The 23,500-nt window shown below is 34.5% G+C and overlaps 1 protein-coding gene across 1 annotated transcript in view; it reads right to left on the bottom strand.

Annotated features, from left to right (window-relative positions):
• The window catches only part of LOC131593076 (voltage-dependent calcium channel subunit alpha-2/delta-1-like), a 362,152-nt gene that overhangs the window by 66,206 nt on the left and 272,446 nt on the right, over positions 1-23,500 (bottom strand). Inside the window, exons 11-12 of the mRNA XM_058865274.1 lie at positions 14,813-14,971; positions 9,876-9,980 (exon numbers count right to left, since the gene is read on the bottom strand). Coding sequence (XP_058721257.1) covers positions 9,876-9,980; positions 14,813-14,971 — 264 coding nt within the window. The remainder of the gene's footprint in view (positions 1-9,875; positions 9,981-14,812; positions 14,972-23,500) is intronic.

Below are 23,500 nucleotides of genomic sequence, written 5' to 3'. Positions count from 1 at the left end.
GACGTGCCATTGCTGCCACAGGCAGGCAGTGACGATGCCGCCTGTCAGCAGCTGGCAGGTGCCCCAGCAGGGCTGAAAGAGCGAGGCTCCTGTGCAGTCATGGAATAGAGAATGTCCTTCACAGTTCATGATTAATTCAAGAAGTTCATGCCCACTCGTTGTTCTTGTTGCCAAACTGCACCTGAAATCTCAGGACTGTCTGTGAGAAGCACTGAGTGTGTACAGACAGCTGCCACCTATCCCGTGGGCTGGTAATGATAAACAGAAATTTAATCATGACACATGAATGATACGCAGTAGCATTACTTTTCTAACCAGTTAAACAAATTGAATTTTCAGAAAGAAAATACAAGTGATTTTTCCCTTCAATCCACAGGTAAAATATCTTGAGGGGTGGGTGTCTATAGCCTTGGTGTATTGAATAGTTCATACCAGAACGTTCTTAGTAAATTTAGGTCTAAGTTTTGCATTCCTAATGGCTGAAACAGAAGAGCAGAGAAAATGTACTATAATAAATCATAATTTATGTGACAAGTTATAAGCCATTTATCAGTCTAAATTGTGATATAAAAGAATTTAAATAATTTTTGACAAGGGTTTTTTTTTTAAAAAAAAAAAGAAGGAAAAAGAGCTCCTCAGTCCCAATTATAAATATGCTTCTTACAGAGAAATTTATTATAGACAAAACATTGCCTTAGAGGGTTTGTCTTTGTTTTTTGCTTTCAAGTGAAATAGCATCTACAGACTAAGTTTGCAACTAAAAGCATTGAGGTTATTTTTTTTTTCTTTCTACACATAGGATTGAGAATACAGCATTGTCAGACTGCATTATACAATTTAAAGTGATGGCTTCAAAAAGAATTTGCCGATAAACTAAATTCTTCCCTGTAAAAATACAAAGACAAAACAGACATATAAAGAAATTCAGAATTATTAAAAAAAAGACATTTGTAGCTGGCACTCCAGGTTCTGTGGTCATTATGAATTAGATATTTTTGTTTGCACATGATTTAGGATGAGATTATGAAGGACAGAGTTCCCATCTAAGCCTCAGCAAACACTGAATACATTACTTTGAATTTGATACAAGGCTAATGTGCATGTGAGTTCAACTGAAATTACTGACTACAAACAGAAGTTGAATATAGAAACAGAGGAATGGAGACACAAAATAAGATAAGAATTCAAAGACTGCATATTAGAACTGATTCTCTTCTGAAAAAAAAAAAAAAAAATTGTTTCTTTTCTCTATTTTTTAGGACTAAGGCTTATAAAAATGTTTGTGAAAACCTCCAGGTAATTAGAAGCTCATACTTCCCTAACTATGCAAGTACAGGATTGCAAAGTCAGTTTCTTATTTTTCTGTTAAAAACAACCTATTCTTATACCACATTCAATTCTGCATATTAAATTGTATCCTGTACCATGCAAAAGATTTGAGAATGTAACTGTGACTCCCTGGATATACGACAGAGCAGATTTCATCCTTTTCTTTGAGACTAATCAGGATTCTGAATCCAAGTCACTTTCTAAGTAGAGACTGGGGTATTTTCTTTTTACCAGCATGCTCATTCCCTACTTGCAAGATTACTTTTTTCCTTGTTTTTTTTTTTTCAAAATAAAGGGTGTATTTTTTTTGCAAAATGCTTCAGTAAAAGACCTTCTAAGTGACATTTATTAGTTCTTACTCTGGATAAGACTTCTCAAACAGAGCTCCTCCATCTCATGGCTGATGTTCTCTTTTAAAAAGCAATGCCCTCCTTACAACATCTGCATCAATCCTTAATACTGTACACTGAAATTGCACAAGGTTTCTACTTGCCTGGGTGGAATGTACAGTTCACCTACACTTGCACTCTGATGTCTCATTTCACATCCCTTTCTTCTGTTAGGCTTCATGCATATATAAGCACATACTTCTTGCTATCCAAATGGACTGTATCTTTAATTTTTCAAACTTTTATTTCCTTCTTAACCTATCATCTGTTTAGACTGCTGCATGCATTCAGCTTGTGCCACCATCTGCTTGTTCCAGCTCTTCCCTTATTCTCTTGTCCCCTAAAGAGATTCCTGTTCTGCACTTCCCCTCTTGAAGCCCAGCTATAAACTCTTCTTTCTGTCCACTTTTTCTAGCTGTGCATTGGCAAGACTTTCCATCTACTAAGAGACAAATCCTCAAAACCTGCCTACAACATGGCCTAAGCAGCATTTAGAAACTAAGATTTCTATCAAGTTTTATAGCCACCAAATAATAGTTAATTCTTTTTAAAATATTATTCAGTTGTGCTACTTCAGTTACATTGTGTATTCTATTAAAATACAAATACAATACAATATATTCTATTAAAATACAAATTCTTTCTTTCTTCCAAGTTGCATTTTTAAACCAATTGAAGTTGGACTTTGGAAAACTTTAGACACAGTGATCATACAGATGTCAAAATTGTGTCAGAATGGGCAATTTTACATAAAAGCATCTCTTAATATTCATAATCATATTAATATTTTTTTTCTTGCATCCTTTTTGGCTTCTCTGCAGAAAACAATTCTTAACTTTTACATTTTCTTCACTCTTTTTATTTTTAAATGAAGGGGAAATGTGAGCCTCTCTTACGTGGCCCTGACAGTAAAACAAATCTTGTCTGTCTCTGTTCTCTGTAACTGACTCATGACAGTCAGTTTTTACTTGCTTATTGCACTTCCCCTAATAAACAAGAAAAACATAGAAAAATTATTTTAACTGTAAATATATAAGGTCATGGGCATGCAGATAAAACTTTTAATGTGAGACATAATTACTGAATATCTTGTAGCAGGTTAGGAAAATTTCTCATTCTAGAAGATGCCAAGAATAGTTTATTTTTGAATTTTAAGGCAGAATTATCTGTAAATCTAAGAAATAGAAAATACTTAGAGTGAAAGATCAAGAAGTGATTTTTCTTACAAGGAAAGGAATGTTTCATAGCAGTAAAAAAAGGATAAGAGACAGACTCCAACAAACACAGAGAATTAGCTAGCTGAGTGAGAAATGTAGGAAGATAATCTAAAGAATGAAGGATTAAAAGACAAATGACAGTTCAGGAAAAAGAAAACTTTACGTGTACAAGAAGAAAGAGCTTAATGTAATGTAGGATTAAAAAGACTTGGAAAATCAACCACAGATACTGAGAATGAAGACCTACTCTTAAAAAAACCCAACAAAACAGACAACCAAAAAAACCCCAAACATCTAGGGAAAAAAAGATTCAGATAAAGCAAAAACCCAATATGGGGTCAATAATATAACACAGTTCCAAAATGGTAAGTTATGATCTATGATTTATTTACCCAAGTGCTGACATGTATTAAAAAAAAAAAAAATGCTCTATTATCTTGATACCACTGAAGTTTCTCTCACTGCTCGAAAGTGAGTAACAACATGTCTTTTTACACAAAAGGTGTGTAAAGAATAAAGAGTTAATGTGATCTAAGATACACATTTGATGAATCTGAAAGAAATTAGCTTGTTTAGTTGAAAAGGCAAAAGCTGGATAGCAAACTTGGATGAAAGTTTCAACATAGAAATTGTTTCCTAAAATGGGAGGGATATTATTATGATAAAAATTAGTTCTTATTTAAGAATGTAAAATGAAAAGAAAGAAGAAACCCTAAACCCTCTAATCCTACTTTTTCTTAAGGAAAACAAGGAAAGCTTTCTAAACAGGTAGCTGTTGAAAGAGAAAAATGTAAATACCTAAGGGGGGTGTGGAACTGGATACTTTAAAGAAGAGGTTACATAAACATCATTAGGCATGGCCTTGGTATTAAAAGGCTTGTTGCAGAAAGTCCCAGACCTCCAATTCATGAATTACAGAAGAACACAATCAAATCACAAGGCATTTCACAGCAATTGCAAATTCACATGAATGAATGCACAGTTAATGTATGGGGAGGCTGAGACAGCATGGACCCTCTGATGCCTAGCCTCAACCAGCTATGCCATATGTAGCATTTTGTTTGTATAAATAAGCAAAATGCAGTCTGACTCTTGCATTTGTCCCAAAACAAACAAAATGTTCTTTCTATATTAACTGATATTCTATGCTTGTTGCCTTGATTAATCATTTTATGCCATCTGCAGCATCAACCCGAATGTGATGCACAGAATCAATTGCTATTACTAAACTGTTTGGAACTGAAGATCAACAAAAATAGAAGTATCAAATAGCCTCCTCCATGCCAAATTTGAAGGAAGCAAGCTGCCAGTTGGGTTTTATGTAACAGATACACATGACTTTAATAAAACTGATAAGGTTACATTTCAACAAAGCTATATTAAAACTTTCATTAGTCTTCTGCAGTTCTCAACACCTCCATGTGGATTTTTATCTTGCACAAGAGATAAAAATGCCACGTGCCAACACAGAATCATGCTCATAATGAAACAGCAGCATAAAGAGAAACTCACATCAACACAGAGATGTGTGTGCAGACACATGCATGAAAGAGTTCTGCAAGCAGATCTTCCTAAAAGAACCCCCCTCAGCCCTGCTGCACTTTCTGCTGCACCTCTTTAAGTCTGCAGCGACCTCACTCAGACATCCACACACGGAACAGCAGAGAGGATGCAATGGCTGAACAGAAGGGGGATAAAAGTAGAAAAAATACAGTGGATATTACTTCCTGCATTGAAGTCTCTAAGAAATGCTTGGTGATATTTGGTGATGTCTAAAGATAAAGGGGTCAGTGAAAGACAGCGTAGGAAAGAAGCGGAGACTGCTGTAACGCAAGAGCATTGCCAGGGCATGGACACATGGTGGCCAATAGGGTAGCTGAGAAGATGTCTGTTGAAAGAACAGTGCATAGATATTTCTGAAAAAGAGTATCTTAGAAACCACTAAACTCAGATTCCTAGGGGAGAAACAGAACTTCAGAACCATCAGGTAATTATGGTTCAAAATCTGAGTTTGTGGGGAAAAAAATGTGTGCCTAATATCGTACTGAAAAAGAAAAAATGCACCAACCTCCCTCCTCCCTCCAGTAATCCTTGTTATTGCATGGATTTATAGACTCAAGACTTAGTATTGCGCAGCTTGACTATTACTGAAGCATATTTGGGGAATGAGTGTCAAAGGAGGGAGATTGCTTATATGGTATATTTAAATTCATTATTTCAGTGGAATTAATTTATGTTAGGAATCCAGAAACTAGGACAGTAGGTATATTGCAAGCCCTTAATTAATAAGTGCAGCTAAGAGGTAAAAAAAAAAAAAAAAAAAAAAAAAAGGTAATTTGCCATTAGAATATGATGCTCCTTCTGTGAACACTATAATAACAGTTTCCACTTTTTACTTTGAAAGAAAAGGTAATGGATTAGGGAATTTTTAAATACTGACCCAAGTTTCACCCAGAATATTTTAGGTTTACCATTTATGCATACCATGGAACATATTAACAGCTGCAAGGTGATGTATTCTTAAGTCAGAAGTGATTAGAAAAACGGCTGTGGAGCCAGTTTAGCTGAAACTTTGTCGAACCATTAATTTAATTACTTTGTGTTATATCCTGTGTCACAAGTCTACCACACACTCAGAAATGCAAAACCTGCTGGGATGCACTCTGACAGTTGTTCAGCTCTATTCAAAGCTGACACTAGTGTTGTGAAATAAGCTGTTTCAATTTTAAGCTCTGTAAGTGACCATATAAAGTTACATTTGGTCAGTCTGATCCCTGATGAGAATTCCACGTCTACCCAAAGTGGAAACGTCATGTGCTTTTTGGATGGTCCTTTGCAGTCAAGACCATCACTCATCTAGAACAATACATACACCCCTGCCTAAATTAATACAATTTTGATTTTAGTTTTACTGACTTGCAGTTATGCACTAACGGATTGAAACCAAAAAAGAAAATGGTTCCATCCACTGGTAATGACAGTAGGAGACTTCATTTTTTAAAATGAAAGTTTTACAAGTTCTTTCTCATAAATATTTCATTTTATCATTCAATTGACATGCTGAATGTGTTCCATTTGGAATAAGTCAGTGGCAGCTGTAAGCTTCCCAGTGGAGTTCCAGCAAGCTAGAGACTTCTCCCATAGGATCTCTACCACTGCAGCAATTCTATGCCCATCACATACAGATACTCTTAATGGAACTGATTTGTTGGAAAACTTCACATCATTTCCTTTCAAATGACACTGTCAAAAAAATCTACAAAAAATGAGATTGTATTAATTATGAAAGATAATTCTTTGAGAATGAGACATAAGACCCAATTTATAGTTCTGCTCCTACCTGAGGGGTCAGACTGATCCTGCCCCTGTGTGTCAGGTCAGTTCATCCAACCCACACAAACCTTTGCCATTGTACGAAAATTCAAACAACTGAAAGTGCATGAGGTATGTTTAAGGTCTTTTCCTACTCACATAAGTTGAGCAATCTTTCCAAATACAGATTCCAAGGGGAAAATTTGCCCCAAAGATCTGTGGTTTTCTATTTTCAACCTGAATTCAAAATTCTCACGATAAACGCCTACAGGGCATACATTTCAATAAAATTTATATTGCTATCTTCAGTGAAGCCATCTGTAGGAGGAGTGCAAATAAAATGAAATTTAGCACCCTCATTTCTGAAATTTAGAGCATGTGTGGTATTTTACACATTTAATGTGAGTGCCCCAAATGTCACCACAAAGGTAAACATGCCAGTTTTTAAATATCAGGCTCAGAATGCAGTTGCAATACGTGACAAAAAAATTTGCTTTACAAAAGGGAAAAGGCATGCAAAGGTGAAACACAACTGTAGTTTTCCTCTTCAAACAGATAAAATGTTCCTCCCCAAATCTGTGTTACATAAATTTTAAAATAACTCTCCTATCACACTGTAAATTATTTATACAGACAGAAAACTATTTAAAGTATATCTGTATGCTATTTCAAACAGATTAAAACTTCAGATGTAAAAGGACTACTTTTCAGCCTCTAGATTCTAGGCTGCTCTTTTAGTACTTTTCAAGTGTTTATTGCATTATTTCACTTAACTTGAAGGTTGCACCAAGGACGCTGCAAACAAGTGTACTAAATCATGTCATTTGATGAGCTTAAACTGAAGCTTATTTCATGGAATGGATTTACAAATTAACTGACATGAAAAAGAAAATACTTATAGAGCTGAAGCAATTTTACATCAGGAAGATGGAAACAAAGATTAATAGATTTGAATAGATGCTCTTTTGTTAGCACAAGAAAAAGAAAATAAGTTCACAACTCAGTGGTGCCTAAGTGACTGACTGTGACATAAGACAATAAAGATTCATCTTTTATATGCTTTATGCAAAACACAAAGACAAGTGGTCAAATAAATGCAGAACAGGCAAGAAGATACATATGCTGATACATATTTATACCACAAATTGTTTCTACTGTAAAACACAGAAAACTTTTTAACACCTTTTATTGAATAGTCCCTCTACAAATGATAAATATCAACATAGCCTTAAATTCACTGGATATTTATGAACTAAATTATAAATTAACTGCAATGAAGACAACAGAAACTACACCCACATCTCTTTAAACTCTCATCATTTAATATAAGAAGGCAGCCTACTCTGCAATCCAAGAAGGTAACACAATATTTATGATTATGACCTACCGAGATTAAAAGTGTATGTGTATTTTTCATGTTGGAATGTGTCAATTATTCCATTCTCTACTGATAATGAACTAACATTAAGTTACATGCTGAGACAACAACAAAAGAGCTCACATGTCATCATTCTGGAATCAAGTGTAGCCTTTCTAAGGAGAGCATTATCACAAGAATATTTTGTAAAAGTCTTATTTTTAAAAATATTAGAATGCTATGAAAGATGTTGGGAGATTTCATTTACTGCTCCAGTCTCATTAGATATCCTCCAATCACAAATTTCCCTTCAACACTACAAGGATTGTTACTGATTGAAAGTGATAAGGGGAAAGCAAATGGTTCTTCAAATTACACCTGCATAAACTTGGTACTGCAATTCCAATGTCACCTTGGAGAAAACCAGTGATTCATTAGAAAAGTGACAAAATGTGTTTACTAAGATTTGAACTTGTAGATGCATAAACCATAAACAAGTGTAGAAAATGTGCCTTGCATTGCATCAGCAATGCATTAAATTATACATGATAATATACTGACAGACAGTGACCATTATTAGCATTATTCATTTGCTCTACACAGTAAAAACCCCAAACCCTCCCTCACAAGAGGTAACAAGAAAGTGACTGTGTATAGTATTTTATACATAACATAGTATTTTATACATAAAACCAACCCAACACTTGGCAGTGAAAATTTACATTATTAAATGGTGCAGTAAAATAACCATTTAAAATTAGTAAATCCTACATTTCATTTGATGTGATTAAGATCATAAATCTCGGCATTCCAAATCTGTTTTGTTGTTTAGACTGAATATTTTACTACACTTTCCTCCTAATACAGCAAATTAAATGAAAAAATAATAAGAAATGAATCATCCATCTTCCCGCTTATGGATGCATTTCCTATAGCTGATGGCTGTGGTTGTAACGTGATAAAAGCTACCACATCCAAATTTGAAGAGGAATCTCTGCACATATTTTTTTTTAGAGTACAGCCATGTGTGTCACACAAGGCTGTGACTTCCATTCTCTTCTAACTGCCAGTTTAAAAAGTACTTTCAACTCAAACACAAACTAAACCCCACCACATCATTCTATGTGCAGCACTACTGTAAAGCAGCCACAGAATGATTATTCAAGGTGACTGACTGAATCCCTGGCCAAGATACAAATTCAGTACTGCATTTCCAGCTCTACTTTAGAAAAGATTAATTCAAACATATGAGGATTTCCAGCAAACTACTTCCACTGTTTCATGCACAAACATCCAAGGCAACTGTTAAAGTGCCTTCATGAATCATATTCTAACTTCTAACTGCTTTTTGAAAAAAAAAAACAGAAAACAACTCACAAAACCCCACAGATGTAGGCACACTCCCAGGCATTAGAAAAGGTAAATGCTTAGTTGCAGTGTGAATCCAGCTCATATTCCATTTCTATTTAGAATGTGATTAATCTTCTAATAATAATAAATAATAGTTTGCACTGAAATTTACTAGGAAACAGCTTTAAAAGTGGCTATATTTTGTGTACACATTCCTACATTTTTAAATCTTTAAGTATGTAAAAGCCAGACCAGAAATTTGATTAGATTCAAAAACTAAACTCAAAACCAGCACAGCTAATAATCCATTTTAATTTAAACAAGAGAACTCATCCAGGGATTCTCATGTCAAACCCATAATTCTGCTTGAACCACAGATCAAATTTCATCAGCAGAAAGCCATCCCACTTCTTGCTAAGACATTCAAAGATATAATTAGCCTCACTGGGAAAAAATGTGGTTTTGTTCCAGCCCAAATCTATTCAAATTCAGATTTTAACCTTGAGTTCTCATTTTGCCTTTGCCTGGCAAACAATAAAAGCACATAGAAGATATTTGCAGTGAGTGGACAGATACACTATCATTTAACTACCTGTGTTTCTGCTGGATAATTCAGAGATTATACTAATGCAAGAAGAGGGGCAATAGAAAGTTGAGCTCTTTATGGCTTACAGCATATTTCTGCATCACTTCAGACCAATGAGTCACAAAGTGTAAAACATTAAATATATTTTATGATTTTTCAAATAAATATTATAGATTGAAAAAGCTTTAAGTGTCCTAAGGATCAATACTATTAAGGTTTGTTTTTTTTTAAGTACTTTATACATACACCAAATCCACTTTCACTTCTATATTTAAATATATATTCTCTTTATGCTGTTTTATTTCACACAGCAAATTTTTTCATATATGACTTACTTTTTTGTCTTCATTATATTTGTGGAAAATTTCTTGCGCTCTTTCTTCACCACCATCTGTAAACAGCATAATAATCTTATTGCAGTTAGCTCTGGAGACACTGTGCTGTAGGAGATAGAAACAGAAGAGTTTTTATATTTCAGGCTTGAAGGAATAACAACTATTATATCTGATGGCTTTTATAGCTACACACTTACTACTTTAACATGGTAATGTCAACACAAAAAATGTTTTAGAATTTCATTCAATAGCCCCTTCTGAAAGTAAAATAAAATAAAATAAAATAAAATAAAATAAAATAAAATAAAATAAAATAAAATAAAATAAAATAAAATAAACCCACTTTTCTGTTGCATGATACTTAAATATGATGCACTTCAGATCTGTCGCAACAGAGTGGAATAGGGATTTGGTAGTTCCTTTCACCTCCACAAACACGAGGAGGTATCCTTAGCTCATACTCATCACATCAACCCCGCAGTGTTCCTCAACAGGTGTTCTGCATGAGACTCGCACAATGAGGAGCTCTAAATATTTCTACTCTTCTCTTTTCTCATCCTTACTTTTTTTTCCCTTACCATTACCTTCCTTGTAGAAATTGGGGAACAATGGACAAGCAATGAATTACTGAATATACTTATTTTTTTTCTGTTGGACTCCTACTCACAAAATCTTTCTAGCTCACTGACCTCTTGAATAAAAACTCTTAAGCATCCTATATGATATCCACCTTATAAGCTTTGAAATATTTTTGTCATATTTCCTTATAATGAGCTTCATCTTCCAAATCTTTAACTCTTTTATGCAGTTTTTTAACTATTAATACTCTCAAGTGAATAGCTAATCTTTAGAAAAGTATTTTATAATACGGTTTAGATAATATATTGTAGCCAAGATACAGCCACCTAGATTATTAAAATGTCTCCATCACTTACTTTTCCAATAATTTTGCATCTCAGAACTGAAAAATGGAGCATGTTCCATTATTTCTGGAGAGCAAGCCTGAAATAGAATTAAGAAGAAGCCCCTCTGACTCCTAATTAATCAAAGCAACAAGTAAAGCCCCTGAGAAAAATGCAGTGTGTTTTGCAAAGAAATAAAAACATTGTTCCACAGCCAGATCAATAGAGGTGAGCATGAATTTTGGCTCCTCATTCTTTGTCCTCTAAAAGTTAGTCTAAGCAAATTGCCTATTACTTCTGCAGCCATTCCTTGCCCTCAGTGTTGCACACAAATGGTGCCAGTCACACACACCTTGGTACTTCTGAATAGTTGGATGTGACAGAGTAAAACCCTTAGAGATCCAGTGAAAGAAATTCAACTTCTCCTTCCACAAGCCTGAATTTTACTATATGAATTTACTCTAGAGTCAGGAAGACAAATCAGAGAGTTGTCCTTAAAAAGGACAACTTTTACCCTGCTTTACTCTTTGTGGCTACAGAGTGACTGTCACCAGGCTGGTCAGGTATGATGATCCTGCTTCCTTCATTCTACTCACTGGTCTAATTTCTGTTCAATATTCAGTGAAGAATTACTTCTTTTCTTACTATTACTACTTTCAAATTTAATAATTTGAAGGAAAAAAAAAAAGTAAAATTAAGCCCAAAGAATCAAGCCCAAAGATTCCCTTACATGTAACGACGTATAAAACCTCTCTGAAATCAATGCTTTCTATCCAACCTCATCAACACACTGTGTTTTAGTTGGAATTAAATAATTTATGACCATTTTTTGCTTGTGAAATATAACTTGCAAGATACTGCTTTGGGCTGCAATTCTCTTGATATTAAAAAAGTAATAAAAGTAAGGTTGGATACCTCATAAATAAAGGAATTCACTTACATTTACAGTGATTTAATATATAGATCAAAATAAGATCAGAGGGACAAGGAAGGGGACCAAAACTTGCTCATATTATGGAACTTTTCTAGGGACTTTGATACTACTATAGTAGTGCTTCTATAGGCAATGGGAACTTGAGCTAAGCTTTGTTTTCACTGACTAAAGCAGGATTTTCCTTGGCTTACTTGGCATATGCTCACAACACTATCAGAAAACAAAGTTTTCTCTAATCTCCTTGTACTTACAGAAGGGCATTTACTTACACTACATTGTTTAGACACTAAAGTCATGTCACAGAAAAAAAAAAAAATCCAAGATTTAGCCTCCAAACATTATTGGAAAACTGAACATGAATAAACTCAAATCATGGAACCGTGTAAGGCCAGGCTGGATGGAGCTCTGAGCACCCTCGTCCCTGTCCATGGGAGGGGTGTTGGAACCAGATGATTTTTAAGGAATTTAAAACATCTTCCTCCCCCCAAAACTTCTTTGGTCTAAAATGGAGACTGGCTCAGGGTGTGAATCCATAACAGATTGTGAAAAGCTGATGTAATTTAATAATTTTTCTGAACAGTTTGCCTCAGCAGTCCAAGGGACCACAGCCCAATGGAAAGTGTTGTCTACAGAGGAGCTTCCCCAGGACAAGAAACAGCTTCTTAGCTTAAGCCACAACAGAATACCAGTGGAATTGGGCTGTGTGTTAATTTTTAGCACTCTATTCTATTTGATACAGGCCTTATTTTTTTTTTTAAACAGGCAAGCAAGACATGATCCATTCTATACTGCATGTAAGATTTCTTTTGTTTTATCTGAGTTCCACATCTTTGAAACTAACTCTTTAAGTGGCAGGTTACAGTTGCACCTTGTGACATGACACTTTAGGAATGCATTTTTCTCTATTTTTTCTTTAAGAAACCATAGATATTACAGCATGAGTGAAAAAAACCCTCCTGAACTGCTGAAGCTGAAATATTATGATTTTCAAAGAAGTAAGCTAATGTAACAATAAATAATAGGAAAATTCTGTAAAAAAATTATGGAATCCAAATTATTGTTAATCACATGAATTATTATGTTGAAAAACCTTAAGTATCTATTTCCATTTAGAAACACATCGGACAGCAATTTTTTCATGGTACCAAACATTACTTTGGTATACTGAAAAACTGTTTGAAATAATTGTCATCCAGAAACAGTACCCACAAAATTATTTTGAAAATTTGAGCAATGCTGCATTTATATGGACCTTAAAGCAATTGGAATATTTGAATTTATAAATACACAAGTGGAAACTACCCCAAAGCATATTTTTAAGCCAGTATTATACCACTGTATTATATTGCCTTGTCACCAGAGTCCTGGGCTAAACCCATCACCAGCCCCTCACTCTTCCTGATAAAGGGATTTGGCAATATTTGGGGAGGATGAGTATATATCCAGAACCTTATGTAATCCACAACATCCATAACTTCCAGTCTTGCAGAGATCATGTGAGGTTAACCACACTTCTGCCTCCAGCTACAAAAGAGATGGTCCCACTTTGACACTGATCTCCAATTATTTTTTAACACTTTAGTGCTACAGGCAAGTCCAGTTTGAGACTTCCCCTGTATTCAGCTTTTCTTAATGTTGCTTGTACACAAAGTAAATATTTGGTGCTGCACTAAATGTAATCCATAATTTTAAGCAAATATAAATGTTATGAGGAACATATTTGGCAAAGTTTCTTATCTTCCTGGTTCCCTCTACATAATATCAACATATTATCTACATAATATCAACAGGGGAAAATGCCATCCCCAGTCCAAAATGTCCAACAGACTTCAAAATATTGTTTGTGGTTTTATACAGCTGTCAGCAGAGGACATCTACTCATTTCCCCAGCACACCCCTCTGCTAATCTGAATAGTGGTCTGCTGAGAAAATTCCCATGAAAACATTGAATTTTCTTTTCCTCCATCAAAACTTAACAAAGTTAGAATTTTTACATCAGATCTAGCTTTGAGCTGCAAATACAGTGTCAGGGAAGTGTCCTGAAGTTCAGGATCTGACAGATTAGGAAAAAAAAAAAAGAAAAAAAACAAAACAGAAACAAAACAAAAACCTAAACAAAACCAAAAAAACCCACGCAAACAAAATATCAAAAAAACTGAAACCAACCAACCAACCTAAAAAAACCCAAAATAAAACAAAAAAAACTACAAAAAACCACCACCAAAAAAACCCCAAACAAACAAATGAACCCAGAATCAAAAAACCATAAGCCAATAAGGATCAGAATACATTTCTCACTCGTTAAGCTATACCTTACCTGCTGTAATGGGGTACAGCTTTATTTACACTAAGTTTTAACATATAATATTCCTACTTCAGGAAGGTGCTAACTAGAACTATTTTTGTAAACAACTACATGAATAATTTAAAAATTACTAATAAACTCCAAACATTTGCTATAAATGGGAAACATTGCTATTCAAAATGCTAGTGCCTGGGTGAAAATTAGAAAGTGCAATGCATTTAAAACACAGAAATGATGCATTTAATTTTTGAGGAAATTATTCTTTTTATACATAAGAATTAGAATCGTCTCAGTGAGTGAACACTACTCTTTAGGCATCATCAGGTGCCTAGTATTCCTCTATTAACTCATTTCCTCCCCTCTATCTTGCTCAAACCATGGTGAAGTATTTATGACTTCTAATAAGTGTGAAATTATAGGTTAACTTAGCATCTCTAGGAGATGATGTGGTAAAATTGAAGTAATAGTGCAGTAACAGATCTTTCAATTTTAAAATTAATGGCAAGCCAACCACTACCACAAGTATGTGTCAACTGTGAATCACATATTAAATGAAAAAACAGCTGAATGAATGAAGTGAAACAGTACAACAGATTGAAAACCAAATTAATTCCAAAGTCTTAGCAACCTACTGGGGAACCTGCAATGAAGAAATCATTGTGTGGATAAATTTACTTGCTAAATAGAGGTTTGCACTTCTACCACTTAATTACACAATGGAGGAGCATGCAGTGGCCTGCTGAACATTCCAGTTCTCCTTCATTTGACAGCAGAGAGATCTTACTTCAATACTTACATTTAGTAGCTGTTCAAAAGCATAGCTAAAACCTTTTTTGTAATCTGTAATTCCTTTAGCAGATATTTTATAGACAGCTTCTTTCAGTTTCTTCTTGTTCCTCACATTAGCTTGGACAAGATGATTAAAGCAGCTGACATTCTGAGCATTATTATTAAACTGCAAAATAAATAGAAATATTATTAAAGACAGTTAATTTTCTGTGTACTGCAGCAGTAAAGATTTATGTTTCCTGGACCTTCATGAGATAAAGAATGTCAAAACTAGATTTGCATTTTCACTATGCTGAGAGCAACCAGTAGTGACTGGAGATTCCAAAATGAGACTATATATTTAAAAAAACCCAGGTATTTGATGCTTCACTCTTTGGCAACCCAAAAAAAATCTACTATACTGGAGAAATTCCCACAAATTTTGTGTCAAGTTTACATAAGGAATATAAAGAAATAAAACTCAGAAATGCAGAGTTGAGTAATTAAAAAAATAAAAAAAATCGATAAAGATATATTTTACTTTTTCTAACCCCCTGAAAAATATTGGTTGAGCTATCAGGTGACTTCCAAATTGCATAAATTAGTTTAGTGGTTTACAATATAACTTGCAGATCAGATGCAATTGGATATATAAATTACGGAAAAACAAAATACACTCTTGGAATACACAGGAGAGAATAGCTGCAAATATGAGAATACTGATGATAGCAATAGAAATTTGTGTCTTGAGAAAACACATACTTCTGCGGTCTTATGCATCCATAAAGACTACTCACTGAAAAGTAATTTATATGATATCCTGACATTATGTAAAAACATACACAGAAATTTTTTTAAGTGCAAAATGTTGTCTGTACCAGTGGAAATCAGTTTAAGATTGCTTTTAAATTTGTCTCTGTATAAATATACATATATTCATGTATACTAAAATACAATCCTCACAATTTACATTTCAACTGAAAGCAGATTATTATGCCTCTTCCTGATTATGGATGTTCACTCAAAGTAAACATAAATATAATTTTATGCTGTCAACCTGGTGCAAAGCCTTAAAATAACTTAGAAAATCAAGCCTCATTGGCTTAAGTCTCACTATTGCTAACTAGTTCAATAGTGCTCTCTAGATTAAAAGGTAAATAAAATCACAGGCCTCAATAAAGGCTCAGCTACTTACAAATCTAAAATAAATCATTAAGTACCAGGCACAAAGCACAGAGAGAGAACTGCTTTCAGCAGCAAATACCAACCTGTAACTGTAGGACATTGTATAACAAAGAAAACTTGAAAGGATAAAGGGATTAATAATATTAAACCATTTTTAACAATGCCTAGTATTTCAATTTGTGTTATTAGGGGGTTACATTGTATGTTCTTAATGTATTCCATGTTGCCTGAAAAAGATTAGTTTTGGGACCAAAAAACCCAGCATATTTTGCTGCTTAAGCAAACCCATCAGATGGTCACACAATTGTAACCAGTTCACTGATGCAAAAAACTGACTCAAAGCACACAGTGGTGCTTCCAATAAAGGTTTCTTATAGAAGTAACCAGTAAATCACCTAATGATTATTGGATACATAAACCATGTGGGAGTGAAAACAGCTACTGTGCTGCGAAATTATTTTAGTTTGCCTCAACCTAAATTTATAGCCATGATAGGAAAATTACAGGCATAAAGTAAGTTTATAAAGAAAAGGTCTGAAAACCAATTCTAATTGTGAGTTGGGGTAAAAATACAGAAATTGTACCTGGCAAGTAGAAAAAAAAAACATTACCTAGTAGGCAGCTTTGCCCTGAAAAAGCCTATTTCATCTGAAAAAATAAAGTGAAAACACTCCTCTGCTTAACCAGTGACATTCTATAGAAATTATTTAATGACTTAATATAAAAGAAATCCTAAATGCAATCCTATGGCCCGTGCACGCCTTGTCTTGGCTACAGCAAACAGCAATTTAGGCATTCAAGTGATGATTTAGAGACATGATAGAATTTCTCCCTGGAATGTCACTAACATTAAACTACAAATCAAAGTAGTCCTGTAAATATATCAGAATAATTATTTCTAAGAAGGTCAGGTATCCAGCACAGGGATTGATAATTTTGGCTACAGAAACTATTTTAAAAATATTTTCAGGAATACTTCAGGTCCAAACTTTGCAGGCAGCTGACAAGGAAACCATGCTATACTGCTATACTACACTTCCCTATTAAACTGAATTGCACTGCACTCACAAATGCTGTAAAGTGAACAAAGGGTCAAGCCAAAGCATCTGCATCTGTAGATGCACAAATGCTGATGTAAAATGAAGGAGAGAAATGACACATTTGTAGCATGGAGAGAGTTGCATCAACCAAAGTCTGGAAATGCTGTAATTTAATTAAGCAAATATATGAGCCAGCTGTTTGCAGAGACATCAGTCAACATTAACATTAATGCCAGTCAGAAAAGCAGATGAACAGAGTGTTTGATCAGATGAAGGAACCAGTAGATGGAACAACAATCCTCCAGAACGAACATTTCCCTCTTTGCTAGGAGATGAAGGCAAGGCTCAAAACTGACTGATGAAAATGCTCAAAGGGGGAAAGAAAATTCAGGGGTGAATTTAATTAATCTGGGCTCCAGTAAACTTCATTACTTCAGTAATGGAAAGATTTCAACTGTAAAAGCCATCAGATCATCCTTAACACTGACCTTCCTTATGTGACAAACACCAGGATCATTCAAAACTTAAAGTTAACCAAACTGAGCCAGCTTTTAGTTATGCTCGTCTGAAACATAATAGCAAACATCATTTTTTTGCACATTAGGATGTGTAAAAATTTACACATCTTAACTTAGGAGCCAAAAGTCAGCTTCTACTGATTACTGGTCACATTGTCTGACCCCTAAGTACCATAACAAGGCTCATTTCAGTTCACAAGATTTCTTGAAAACACAGTAACTTAGTATATAACTGAAGAAAGAACTTTCTTCAGTTAAATATAAGCTTTCAGAAACCAGTTGCCAATTCAGAAAGTCCATGTTCTTATGAAATCAAATCCTATCAAAGGGATAAAATTAAGATAATTACAACCCAATATTTATTGAACAAAGTACTCTCAGTGTATCCATGTGAAATATGTCAGTTGGGTATTTATCAGCCTGGCATTTCCCCTAATTACTGCAGTAAATATAAACATAAGCAATAAAAGTGATATTGGTAGAAAGGAAATAAATTAAATTTTTTTAATGATGCCTTGGACTTAGTGATTCACTTACAAAACAATATAAGACATTTAGAGGCAAACCATTCAGTTGTTAAAATATAAAGCCACCCTATACAGTCTGTCACCACCAATGACAGCTTCTATTTTTTCAAGTATATGGAAAAATACCTTATCTGAGTTAAAATAAGAGAGGCTTGCAGCAAAACAGTTGTAGATCATGGAAAACAGGATAACCTTGAGCTTTTAATTTTAAAACATCATGAAGTACTACTATAATTAAATCTGTCTTGTAATTATACCTGCAAGGTATAGAATCTAGATGCAGTCTCCACTGGATTGTTTCTCACTACCCCATGTATTTATTTCCTTTTGCATTCTCCACCTTTGGGATGTCCCAGAACAATCCTCTGTTCTGAGGAAATTAAGACCTCCTGCTCACAGGTTTGGGCAGGAATAACTAAGCCTTCTACTGGGGCATAAAAGGTGCTAAGAGAACTTGACCTCATTGACCTCAGACCACCAGTACAATTTTTGGCCATATATGGGACAACTCAATAGCCTGAAAGATAAGAAAACCAATTCAATTTAACATGAAAGTCCAAACAAAGGGCTTTGAGCCTAATGCTGCTTGAATTTTGTCTTTCTGGAGAAGGTCTGAAACAGAAATACTAATATGACAGTTCAAAGGACTTTATCTTCTGATTCAGAAAAGGATCAACTTGTGAAAACCAAGCGAAAAAAAACAGTGAAAAATTATACAGAACTGCAGCAAAATATTTAAATGCTTGAGACCTTTCCCCTCCCTTGGGTATTTGCACAGAGCTGTGGGCCCCTCCAGCCACATGGACCTCTGCACTCCACAGTGCCCCAAGAGCTGAACTTATGGAAAACAGGAGGCTGTCATTCTGAAAACCTCTTCTAATTCCAGAATAGTTATTTATGCATTGCTAAAAGCCTCCTCTTTTCCACTGTCTCAGCCTGGAAATCCTTCTAATAAAATTACTTAAACTGCTACCACAATATGAGGTTATTATGGAATTCAAGGGAAGTGAAACAGAAATCTTGATTTGTTTCCTATATCTGGTCCCCATGCATATCAAAACATGAGACCCTACAGAGAGGTGTTCTCATTAAGAGGGCAGTATAAGTCAAAGAGGGGTGTGTAACCCCCTCCACTCCAAGAGAAACCATCTGAAATGAAGAAAGAAAGTATCAGAATTCAGAATTGGGATATACAGGGACTGAAAATACCATTTGAGATGTTTAATTGGAAAGATCAAAGCTATCAAGCAGCCTCGGAAAAAACCCAAAACAAACCAGGAAACAAAATAGATCAGGAAAAAACCAAACTCAAACTATTTATAATATATTGTGGGGTTATTTTCCAAAATTGTATTATTTTTAATACTTGTTTTATATCTTCTCAGCAGATATAAACTGCCCTGTCTATTGGAAACTTCTTTTATAAATCTGCTTTTTTCAGACACCAACCTCTCCCTAGCTGGGAAACTTCAGGAAGTTACTCAGAGCATATATAACTCCCAGGGCCATCCACACTTTAACATCACAGTCATTTTCAAACATTATTCAGTATCTTGGACTTCTGAAATAGCTCAGAACTTTTCTCATTTAATTGGTGAGAAAAGTGAAACAACAGGAAATAAAAAAGGAAATCCAAGGCAAAGGTGTGGCAACAAGGTTTAATCTTAATTCCCCACTACAAGAATATGCTTTTTCTCTTTCCCTTGTGCAAACAATTTCAAGTCATCAAATTTGCCTTTTACCTTGGTATTATTTATTTCCTATATTAGACATTAGCTATAAGTCATTTAAACCACACAGTCAAACAGGCACACATTTTTAAAGCATGAATTCTCATAAATATTTTATCACTTAAACTTCTTCAAAATGCTCATACAGCTAATGCCATTAATTCTGAAGACTACAACACTGTGAGAGGAAAATCCCTGATTTCACAGACAATGTATGAATTGATGAATATTTCAAATTCTATTCTGTATACTCATCTATCTCTCTCTATAATTCTAAATATATCTCCATCTCCCAAGGAGATATATAAGGGATATAAATTTATGGGATATAAATCCAAAATCCAACGTAAATCATTCTGTTGGCAAGTGTAGGAGGTTATTTAAATACAAATAAAACATTTCAATTGATTCTGCTTCTTTTACGAAAAGAAACACAGAGCATTCCCTTCACTGCACTGTCTTAGAATTTACATTTATCTAACACTAGCAAAACCAGAAGGCTTTGAAAAGAGCATCAAAAAAGAAATGTTTTAAAGCATTAAAGAACAGTATCTTGAGGTAATAGTTTATTTTTATCAGAAAGTGCTTATTACTGTTTCTGACACTCAGCAATTTATTTTCTGCTGTATACGACATCTTCATACAAATCTATCTATATATGTATACATAAATATAAATATGTACAGTTTTTTGCTTAATTATTTAACATGACCAAGAAAGCAAACCACACTTCTCAAAAACCATAGCTATAATTTAACATAAATCCTCACAAGAAGAAATAGAGGAAATCAGAATGAACTCTGTGATTCAGTTTGAAAAGGATAAAATCTTCTGTAAAGCATCTCATTACTTCAAAAGGCAAAACCAAATGCCAATAAATTGAAAAAGAAAAAATTCAAGTTTTAGTCACTAGGTGGCACTAAAACAAAAAAAGTTGAACTGGTCTTAAAAGTACCCTGAAATGTGAAATTTTACATTTCTGGTGGAGGACATTGTGGCTTTCTGTGACTAGGATAAAATTCTCATTTCAACTAAACCAATAAAATATATTCGTGTTCTAAATGATTCAAAAACCACAAATATAAAAATCTCAACTTCCTCCTTAAAGGAAAACTTCCACATCTTGAACACAAGAGGTCCTGACTCTAAGAAGTTGAAAATTATGGAAAAGCTGTGAACCACAGCCTGCTTTCTGTATGTCCTTCTGTGCTTCCAAAACCTATAGAAGCGATCACATAAAGTATGTAGGACCAGGTCCTTGTAAAATTTCAGATTTTCACAATCATCTTTACCTAGTGCCTCCCTCTTCTGTCAGTTTGTTCACTGACATCTATTGATTCAACATACAATGTTTAATCAGAATCTTATAGAATTGCATTTCTACGTTAGTAGTAACAAAACAAAACAAAACTACCCAAAAAAGAAACCACCCCAGAAAAAAACCCAAAAAGCCCAAAACAAAACAAAAAAACAAACCAAACTAATAACCAAACCAAAATCTGAACAAACAAAAAACCAACCAACCAAATTTAAAAAAAAAAAATAAATCCAAAAAACCAGACAAACAACCTGCAAAAAAAACCCCAAAAACCCCACCCAACTAAACCCTAGAAAAAATTCCTTCTTCAAAATTTCTGACATGAAATGAGAACCTGACTTAAACTGCATGAAAGTTGACATTTTTAAACATTCATAAATGTTTATCTTTTATAGAAAATCATACTAACTTGAACCAGGCAGTAATTTCTGCACTTAAACTTTCTGTAGAGATAAAATACATTTAAAATACCAAAATCCCAAAGGCATAAAAAATCAATAACATCATTCCAGGAAAGCTGAAAGTTGAGGAAAATGTAGGGAGTTTGCTAAAGACTCACTCAGATCTTGGTGCTGCTGATTTTCAATCTGCTGAGGTTTGTTGCTATGCTATTCTACCTCGTGGCTAAATCAGCTTGGTGACCCAGTTGTATCTATACGTATTAAATGAGCAATAGTGAAATAGATCTGATTTCACCAGGCTTTCATTTTGTAGCTAAATCCGGCTTTGTTGTTTTTTCCTTTTTTTTTTTTTTTTTTTTTTCCCTGCTGCTTTAGCCTTGGTAATAGGATTTCAGGGTTAATCCCAAGAATAACTGAATCCTGAATAAGGCCAGTTAGGATCTGTATTTGAGCAGCGAGAAGATATTATAAATATTTATCAGAACCCATTTGGAGAATAGTATGAAGGCAATTTGCAAAGTTTTATTCCCATGTAAATTCTCAGTACACAGAAAAACTGAGGCCGTTCAAGCAATAAAGATTTGTAATTTGACGTGAGAGAAGTGATATCAAAGTTCACCATTCATATCTTGATATAGATTAACTTTTTTCTTTTATTCTATGGCTTATGTACAGACAGTCTTCAGTACAATCCTACAGATACATGGTAGAGAAAATATAAGAAAATTATTCTAGTACTGAGGAGAACTTCTGTATTTCTAAAATTGTATTTCAAGTATCAATGAAACAAAATTAGGATTATATGACAATCTGCATTATTGGCATTTCCTGAGATTTAAATATATTGCATTTCTTTTCACTGTTAAGCATATATATGTCAATCATACACCAGAATTACCAGAATTCTACAACAACAAAACTGTTAAATCAATAAAAAACTTGAAAAAATATTGCAGAAGAATATAAAATAAATATTAGGGAAAAAGCCAAATATAAGGTCAGAGTCTGCTCTCAGTTAGCTTTGTTAACCTTTATAACCAATATTATTATCTGCACATAAATCAATGCAGAGCTCCCACTAAATACCCCAGGATTAATGTTCAGAGCATAAAGTATGATGCTGCACTGTCAATCTCAGAGTTACAACACAGAAAGTCAGTGTAGGCTGAAAGATGAATTTGCTTAGCAACATGAAATTTATGGTCTTTTTATGCTGCTGTGGCTAAGTTTGCATGTATTATTTACTTATAATCATGTGTTTCTGACTCCTATTGAAAAATTCAGTACTGTAAACTTCAGCATCTCCCAGGGAAAGCTGGCTGATCTAAACTCCAGCGCTGCTGTAGCACTGCAGCCCTGCAGCCTGCCCTCCATGGCACTGCTCCCCAGATGCACTGGGGAAGAGAGCTATAACAGGAAGAAACTTCCTAGAAAAATATTTTATAGATGTTTTCTTGTTATCACTTGATTGGGAGAATCTTCATTCAGTCAAATTCAAGTTGTTTAAAACGTGAAACACCCTTGCCAAAAAGATGAATCATGAGAATATATCCAGTTGGAAGGGATCCATAAGGATCATCAGGTTTAACTCCCTGCTCCATGCAGGACTACCAAAATCTAAACCACAGGACTAAGAGCATTGCCCAGACACTCCTTGAACTTTGACACGCCTGGAGTAATGTCCAGTTCCCAGGGGAGCCTGTTCTAGTGCCAGACCACCCTCTCAGTGAAGAATCTTTTCCTAATGTCTACATTGAATTTCCCTAACATTTCTCATCCCCTCACTGGTCATCAGACATAAAGTTTCAAGTATAAAACTGTTACCTACAGAATCTCTTGATATGTGAGATTGTTACTGAGGGTTTGAAGATGAGTGTTGAATTGGTGCAAGAAGTTACAAGATAGACACACATTTTAGCATCAGCTCACATGGCAGAGGGACAGCAGGGGCACAGCCTCACCTCTGCATTCTCACATGCTGACTGCAATGTGCCTGT

This window comes from Poecile atricapillus, chromosome Z (assembly GCF_030490865.1).
Source record: "Poecile atricapillus isolate bPoeAtr1 chromosome Z, bPoeAtr1.hap1, whole genome shotgun sequence".
Lineage (NCBI taxonomy): Eukaryota > Metazoa > Chordata > Aves > Passeriformes > Paridae > Poecile > Poecile atricapillus.
This window is presented reverse-complemented; position numbering and strand designations above follow the sequence as displayed.